This window comes from Cyprinodon variegatus, unplaced genomic scaffold (assembly GCF_000732505.1).
Source record: "Cyprinodon variegatus isolate N-32 unplaced genomic scaffold, C_variegatus-1.0 Scaffold597, whole genome shotgun sequence".
In the NCBI taxonomy this organism is placed as follows: Eukaryota; Metazoa; Chordata; class Actinopteri; order Cyprinodontiformes; family Cyprinodontidae; genus Cyprinodon; species Cyprinodon variegatus.
The window spans coordinates 154,877-164,025 of NW_015151050.1; the positions used below are offsets into that span (position 1 = coordinate 154,877).

A 9,149-nucleotide genomic window follows, 5' to 3' on the forward strand; every position below is an offset into this window, starting at 1 on the left:
TATATATATATATATATATATAAAGGTATATATGGGGAGGAAGATTTTTAGTCAGGAACTCTAATACTGACCTTTTAAAATGCCTCAGTATTTGCCAATTTACACTACTCGTTAGTTCTGTAATACTTAGAAGAACATGATCTTTATGAGAGTAAGTGCAACATAAAATTGTGGCACCTGGTTTATTTAAAAAGAAAATGCTGCTCAGCATGAATTTTTCAGTTTTACTCTCATTACTGGTGATATGTCTGCTACGCTCCGAGGATTTTTCTCAGGCACTTTTAGATGTAGGGGTTGTGTTGCTGTGCTTTGCTCCACCATTAATCCCCAAAGGTGTTGGGGTTTGAGCCAGATCATAGATCTTACTTTCTGTTTTTCCTCTATGTTCTTTGGATCATTTTTACTATCCTGATATTTTTCTGGACTGCCAAGTTTCTGCACTCGATCGTCATCGTACAATCTATTAGTCTGATGAATTTGTCTTTGAGCAAAATAAGATAACACAGCATGAAGCTTTCTTGGTCATTTCAACTGCACTGGTCTTCTGGTACATTCTGTATAAAAACAAAAAGAGAAAGGGAGTGTCAGGTAAAACAACTCGATGTTTGTACTCAACTGTCAACAACCGCAATGTCTTATTTTAAAAAAAGGCACAAAATAGATCTCTGTTGGGATTTTAAAGGAAAAGATAAGAAAAGTTCAACATATTTACCAAATAAAAATCTGAAAAATATAACTTTATATGACTTTGTATGTCTACACTCACACTCAATAACTTTATAAAGACGGAAGTTACTGCTGCAGGTCCTTTAAGGTAAGTCTATACTAGTATTGCACATCTGAGGGGTAAAACGCTTTGCCTGCTCTTTATTGAGAAAATTGATCAATCTCACCCAGATTTAGTGAAATGTTGGTGAACTTAATTTTTAGTCATGCCACAGGTTCCCAGTTTGATTTCCCTTTCTTATTTGACTCATCTATGCTTTGCTCTAATGCAATCTACCTCTGGCTGTATGTTAAAAGGTCATTGTCCTGCTTAGGGGTGAGCACCTGCCCCATAGCTCAAGCCTTTTGCAGCCACTCTGACCAGTTTCCCAAGTACCTAGTATGGTGCCTTAACCAAATTATAAATTTTCCCTTCTCTATCCTTTTTTATTAGTACTTAAAATTTAAATAAACTTGATTTAATACCATTTCAGTCTTATTATTCCACCTGTACATATATTTCTTTAAAAATAGCATGCATGTGTGATCTCACTATTTGAGACGGAGCTTCTAACACATAGGCTGAGGACGCAGGAACAGCAATGCTTAGACAAATGGGAAAAATGGACAAACTTCACATCAACGATTCTGGACTAATTTTGGAAATGGATGGTCCCCATGTGTTTTGCGTTACTAAAATATGAGTCTCCCCCTGTTGTATGATTTTTGCCTCGATTGTTCTGTACTTTTTGTCTATTATAATTTCTATGTATTGTTTGCTAATAACGACCAAAATAAAAATAAAGTTATAAAAAAAAAATAAAAATAGCATGCATGCAAAAATAGTCATTCGCCTTCAGTATCTATGCTTTACAGACATTGCCACCCTTTTTAAAATTTGATTTTCAGACGTAGCTCTTTGCTTAATTCAGTGGTTTTTCTAAAATAAATCAGTGACTTAAGCTTATGTGTTAAATATGCTTTGCTTACAAATCAAATATGACTTTCTAAAAAAATACAAACATCAGTTAGATAATCAGGGCTTCCTTAGCTGTTGTTTCCTCACTGTGATGCAGCACTCTGCTCTGTTTATAGTTCATACATACCCTGCTGTCCTCCCTCCCCGCAGCATTACAGCACTTGTTTGTCTCAGTCAGTACAAATTGTCCCTGTCAGAACAAAGAAAAACATCAAACACTCGTGAGTATCCAACATGCCAAATCCTGTAAGCGTTGTAAAGCTGCTACTGTACATATCACATTATTTTCCCGGTGTTTCTCACTCTCTGGCTTCCCTCCTCACTTTTGAGTAAATTACTTATGAAACATCAAAACCATGGGAATTTTCACAGTCATAAAATATCTCCATCTTTCTGCTGAATCCCTGCAGCAGCACTAGCAGGTTCAAGGAGATATTCTAGGAACTGCTGCTGTTGCTGGTCGTGGAAAATACAGGCGGTTACTTTGCCTCATATTCTGACTTTTCAACACAGAAAAAAAAAAATCCTCAAATCCGGTTTGAAGTTTGTTGCAGACCAACACAATGTCATGCTTCATTTTGAAGTAGTATTTTACCTGAGTAAAGATGCTTCTTATTGGTTCATAGGTCAAATAGTGGAGTCAACCTTTGTGTAAGTTTATGCTCTTCTGCTTAGTGAAGATCTCAAAAGTCTGTTAGATAATATAAACGAACAAGGTAAGAGAGTTAGGGTAGAAACCTAAAGCAGGGTTAGGATATGAATTAATAAATAATTAAACCGAAAGCATAACTCATTTAAAAACAGACCTGCCAAGAGAAAATGGTAACTGTGAAGGAGCTACAGAGATCAGTGAGTCAAGGGGGAGAATCTGTTGAAAACTGCTCACACATTAGCCTCTAGGAAAGAAGAAGAAAGTTGTTTAAAGTAAAAACCATTGCATGTTTGTAGTGATAAACCAAGTTAAATTTTTGTGCCTGCAAAATACTTACCTTTGCAAACAAGATGAATTGTCGTGAGATTTGGAAATTCCCAAACTCCCGAAAATACATCATGCCAGAAGCCAATAGATGCATTAGCATCAAACACAGAAATGTTTCGGACCAATAAAATGCAGTGGCATGTACGACGTCAACCAGAAGTGGCAGGCTGAAGGAAAACAAACATGGCTGCTGGAATGCACTCTATTTATTAAAAAAAAAAAAAAAAAAATTGCAAAGTACGCGATCTGGGCGTTTGTCAATGGTAAAGAATTGTAGTCAATGTCCCTCCCTTTTGCAAATACTTTCCACAGAAGCCTTTGCAGATGGATACTGTGTAGAATTCATACTGCACCACAGGTATTAATCTGGTAAAATACCAACAATATCCATTTGGAACCCTCCTCAGTGTGGGACATCTTAGTGTGAGTTGTTATTGACAGAAAACATGGTCATGGTAAATGAGATGGATGAAGCCTTATACAAGACAATCCTGGAAGAATCCACAGTAGGTTGCAAAAGACTGTAAACTGAGGTACTGGTCCTCCTGGAATCGATTAAATCAAAGCATATTGGTTTGTTAGAATGTCCTAGCCAAAGTCGAGAGTGAAAAGAAATAAATAAAATCAGTGTCAGCACCTGCATCCACTCCTTTCGGTCTAACTGGGCTGTAGCTGCTTTTCAAAGAACACACTACAAACATGACATTTTGTTGATGTGGAAAGTTGACCTACAGCTGTAGAACCTGAATAAAACACTTGACCTTTTCCTTCCTCTTCAACGTTTCAACTGCTTTCTGTTGACGTATCACCTAAGAATCCTGTAAAAGACCTTGAAGTTTGTGGTTTGCAAAATTGAAAAAGTGGAAAAAGTACAAAATGTGTTTTTACTTCTGCAAGGCCCCTTAGGAAAAAAAGAAGGACAAATAGTGATCTAATAATAATGCCATTTTCTATTTCCTTTTTTTCTTCTTAGGGATGCTAAGAATATGGCCAAAGATGTGAATGACACCCTGCTGGAGATGATTAAAGCTGAGCTGCAGGTGGACCAACTGGAGGCCATGAAGACTCTGGCAGGACTTAGAGAAGAAAAGCGCTACTTACAGGACATCTGGGCCTGACTGTAGAGGAACATACTGTATAAGACTTTTTTTGCTGCATCTGCTGAACTACCAAATACGTCTAAAGTAAAAGAAATACAGCCTTCTCAGCTGTAACCTCCTGATCCATAAAATGATTGCTGCAGATGCCTGAAGGTAGTTTACACCAGCCAATGTCACCAAGATAGAGCGACCCATGTGACCTGTGGATATCGGTTCAGTCCACCTCTCTTGCCTTTGCTGTTTAAACAGAACTGACCTTGGTCATTGCAGCAGTGCTGGAGATTCGCCCTGTGGTGTGAAAAGCCTTTTAGTGCCGGTTTGTCCTTTCTGATGAAAAGGCATTTATTACTGTCAGCCTTAATGGAGTGACTTTGATGAGACTGAGAGCAGGATACTTTTACCACCTTGGCAGCACATTGATGTGTATTTTTAAACACAAATAAAATTATTATCATACAAGGAAGGATGAAATTGTTTCTCCTTTTATTATGTGTGGTCTTCTTGTCAATCTCAGCTATGTACAGTTTGTCTTTAAGGTTTTCTGAAAATGACTTTCCTAGCTTTTTCTTTTATTTCTGTCAAACTATTTTCCTAATTCATAGTCAGTACTCCCCAGAACAACATAAATTATATGTTTTTAGGTTAAAGTGTTTAAATAATAAATATTTGATAATGCTTGTTGGTTTATAATGCCATCCAGACTTATTGACATACCTGTAAAATAAGTTTTAGAAGTTATTGCATTTCAGTCATTAAATCTCAATGAAAGATAATAAAAACAGGCATTAAACGTATAATTGGTATAAATGTATCCTGCAGGGAGAATATAAAGCTTAACATAAAGCACTTACTGGCATCACTACAGTACTTAACAAATGTTGATGTTTAAGATTTACTATAAATTTTTTACTTCATTTCAATGTTTTTAGAAAAGACTATCTTGGAAATTTTCATTTGTACTTCATCACTATTTTTATTTTATTTTTTCTGGTGTATGAATATGACCCAAAGCCTTCCGGCCACTAGGTTAAATCAGGATGCTAAATTTAAATCAGTACTGAGACTAAGTAGCGGGAGGTTAAAAAAAAACAAAACAACAGAAAACCTATTTTACTATTTAGGATCTGTAGCCCAATCTGGCCTTCTGGGGTCACCGCATCTAATTGTCCTTTGTTTGTTAAAGGAATCATCCAGAAATCCGACTTTTTGGTGTTAAAAGTCAAGAAATATTTTGAAATTAACTTGATTTCTCCTGTGGGCTCTTTGTCAAACCACAGGAGCTCGTAAGAACGTGCCCTCCTCAAAGTGTGATTTTGGTTTTCCTTGATTCCCCGCCTCGCTTTTATCACGCCCGTCTCTATTCCACCAAAAGGAGTGATTTCAGCAGTCAGGGACAAAATAGTACAAATAAATAAGTCGGTAAGTGCTTCTGCTTGTGAAATTTTTTGGGAAATGGTAAACGCATCATGACACACTGCTAATGAACGTGCAAACACACAAGTGAATTCTCATGCATACAATCACGAGAGAAAAATGTAGAAATTTCCTTACTATCAGAAGCCTGTCCTGCTTTAGCTGGACAGTATGAGGGAAAGGCTGCTTCATGGGTCGAATGAGTTTTGTACTGCTGACATGTTTTCTAGGACCAAATGTATTTGAAGGCGTAAAAAAGATCAGATGTTTATTCCAGATGAAAAGAGCTAGACCTCAAAAGTATGTCATTTTAAAGCATTCGTTTGTTCCACTTAATTCTTTTAGAAATGAACGTCACAGGGAGACTTCTGTCAGATTTGATGCTGCGTCAGAAAACCCTAGATTTACTCCCACTGCTGACGTCAATTAAAAAAGCTCACAGTTATGCTGAATTTGGCTGTTTTCCCCATTGAGTATGTAATGAAAATGGCAGCTTTGAGTTTATGATGAAAATGCTTTGTGGACCAACCTGGTGAAACTTTCTAACAGAAGACTAAGTGCTGTCCTGTGGGTTAATGAGGGTTTGTACAACAGGTTTACTGCAAGAGAACCTCTAATTAACAACTGTGATTTCTTTTTAAGAAATTTTTTTTTTTTCAGAATGCATTTTCTTTGTTTAAATGTTTCAGAATAGGTAGGTAGGCAATTTACCTGTCAAATTATGTGGCTGCACTAAATTATATGTTTATGTTAAGAACTTTCACATTAAGCTGATAAGTGGTTTTAATTGATTCTCTTTTCTTGAAGAAAATCTTGGATGAATATTTCCAGACCATCTGTTTTCTTATAAAGGTTTGTTTTAAGCAATCCATGCACATATAGAGATCTTTACTTTCTGCAGAACTTCATGGGGTTTATATAGTTGAACGACTAAAAGCTCAATTAAATCCGCCTGTTTGTGATACCTCTCTGCCGAAACGTCCAGTATGGTAAAACATTAAAGGTATAGTTCAAGATTTTCATGAATTTCTGAAAAGACCTGCCCTCTTCACTTTAAAAAAAAATTGCACGTGCACAACCCTGTACCTGCTCCTCAGAGGGAACGCTTATTAAACACGTGCAAGAGCATGCATGAGCCCATTTCTCCTTGTGCACACTCTGTTTAAAAGTTGCTGTTTGAATCACTAATACAAGCTTACTTTCCAAAAGCAGATTTACAGTTTTTCCACCATGTCCGACTCACTACCGGTAAGTGAAAATGTGGACGAGCACATAGGACAAACTTACGTAAACATATCACCAAAATAACTGACAATTAGGAAGACCACTTATTTTTATGATCCACCCTCCACTATAGAACGTCCTCCACTATACCTTTAAAGCTTTTTTTCTGTCTGATTGTTTCTGAATTATTGAACGCCACTTTGTTAGCTAATAAGAAATCATTATGTGAACGCATTACATGGTGATGTATTTAAAAGTAAGCAAGGTATCTCAGGCTGCTTGGGATTTGGGTTCACTGAGAATGATGGACCTTGTAACTCTGCTGAATTTTAACCTATATACATATATATAAAATGGGAGTAAGTTTCAAAAAGCATAATATGTATTCTTCAAAGTATGCCCAAACCCTGCAGAGTAATAGATTTTTGGCCATTTATCATTCTAGTGTGTTAAAAATCAAGAACAGAGCAATGCGAGTCGGAGTGATAATGAGCCGGGCCGACCAAAGCAATTTATCTGACTTTGTTTGGGCCTGTCTTCACCCACATTCCCAGCAGAGCTTCAGAATAAAGAAAACGAACACAAGTGTTTCTTCAACTCAGACAACTTTCTTTTTTTTTTTGCCATCGCACCAACTATAAGTAAACACAATGTTTGCTCAAATCTAACTGAATAAACTCAGGCTTTTACTCGTCTGTAAATCGCCCTCCCAGGAGAGACAGGAAACTTTGTTGGCATGCTCAAGATGCACTGGGAATTATTTGGGAGCTAATGAACTCTGATTGATAGGGAGTGATTGTTTTATTTAAATCTTAAGAGATAATTTGATTCCTCAAGGTGACATTGGTCAGAAAAAAGGAGGCCTACTCTACTAATTGAAGGTGTTACGCAGTGAGCATTGAAGTGCACTTCCCAAGAGAGGCTTCTCAGGATTAAACCTTCTAATAGCAGCATCTTTATTAATCCTGTTTTAGGAAGGTGAGTTAGGTGGGCAAAAAAAACATGTGAAAAATGTCTGCTGTGTGAACTAGACAGCGATCACTGTGATTTTGGAGCCAGACAAACAAAACATTGGCTCTCTTACAGAAAGCAGCGGCTGACAGTAAAATGCCGTATTTAATATGGAGTCCAGGCACAGCTGTGTTCACCTACACACCCTCATCTCTCACCGCTCTCTTGCTTCCACTAGTCACAAAATGAGCACAAAATGAAAATAATGATGCTGCAGTGTCACCGGTCACACCGAACATATAGATAACCAGAAAGACTGTTTAATTTGTTGTTGGGACAATTTACAACTAAATTGCATGTATACGTTAAAAAGTAAGTTTAATGAAAGTAGCACAGCTGTGACCATCCTTTTTGGAGGAGTGTCCTAAAGTACACCTTGAGCTGCACCGTCCTTATTTACCTACACTATTAACTTGTGCTCATCTCCAATTTAGAAAAAAAAATGACCGAGGTGAAGACGGAGAGCCTGTCCACGGAGAACACCTAGGACTGATGAAGTTTTAAATTAAGTCCTCATAATTAAAAAGGGTTCACACTGGCAGTTTTTGTCCCGCAGCGAGAGTGAAAGGCAGAGCGGCGGACATGGTCAGGCATAAATCAGAGCGACCGGAGGTCAGCACGACCACGGCGGAGCAGGCACCTCGTGTGATAGATGCCCCCCCTGCTAAGAATGGCTTAAATGAAGCAGAAAGAAGTGTGCTGAAGATAATGACTGTTATTATGGAAGTGTGGGCAGTGCCAAGTTGGGAGTTGCAATTTGTGTCGATGAACTCTGGGAATTAGAAAAGGACTGATGAATATGCGGCCCTTTGGAGCAGAACATGGAAAAAATGAGCCGATGGATGAGAGTAGTAGCTCCAAAGTAGTCGGCTGCTCTTCTTTCTGAAGGTCTGGAAGGCTGATGGAAGAAATGTGTGTCTGTACAGTGATTGGTGAAAAAATGTTCATGCCCTGTGAACTTGAACAGAGTGGAATTTTGCCCATTCTTATTTGCAAGACATCTTTAACTCAGAGTGCAGATAGGTCAACAATCATTTTCAAGTTCTGCCAAGTTAAATTATGCATTCTAAACCATTGCATTATAGCTATATATATATATGTATATCTGAGGTCAACGTCCTAATAGAAAGTGAAATGTTTCCCAGGCTCAGGTTTTTTACAGCCTCTAAAAGGGTATCTTTGAGGATTGCTTCTGCGTTTATCTCTATCCACTTCAATAACTCTCAATAGCTTCCCTCTCTCCTCTACAGAAAGCCTTCCCACATCATAATCCTGCCACCACCGTGTTCTGTCCTGAGGTGAGTTCAGAGGTGCGCTGTGCACCCCTAATAGTCGTTTGGTTGCCCTATCTAACCCTATCAGCTTAGATATGCAGCGATGTTTTGGTAGTGCAATGTTTTTGTTTTTTCATGTCTTCGACAACAGATGCTTTCAAACAAATTAGACTCAGCTACATTTCCCCCAAAATTTTACCTTTGATTAGTCTGATGTGTCCTTTGTCTTCCGGATTCTCTTTCTTCTTGTGTTCTTTACAGCCCACAAAAAGCCCTGACAGAACAGCTTATTAGTGCTACTAGGAGATTTGATAACATGTGCTTCAACTTGTGTTATTAATCGGTTGCCCTCTGAATGCATATGTAGTGAGCTGGAGTTCAGAGGTATCATTGCATCGTAGTTAAGGGAAAGAAGTATACTGTATAGGCAGGCACATTTATCAGCTTTCACTTTAATAATGAGC

At 37.9% G+C, this 9,149-nt stretch overlaps 1 protein-coding gene across 3 annotated transcripts in view; it reads left to right on the top strand.

Annotated features, from left to right (window-relative positions):
- The window catches only part of mtrr (5-methyltetrahydrofolate-homocysteine methyltransferase reductase), a 44,378-nt gene extending 40,147 nt beyond the window's left edge, over window positions 1–4,231 (top strand). For 2 of the 3 annotated variants that reach the window (XM_015392579.1, XM_015392577.1), the window contains exon 15: window positions 3,637–4,230. In XM_015392579.1, coding sequence (XP_015248065.1) covers window positions 3,637–3,781 — 145 coding nt within the window. In that variant the 3' untranslated portion in view covers window positions 3,782–4,230. Of the gene's footprint in view, window positions 1–3,636 lie in introns of all 3 variants that reach the window. The other variant, XM_015392576.1, reaches the window with a different exon arrangement.
- The last annotated feature ends 4,918 nt before the right edge of the window (window positions 4,232–9,149 follow it).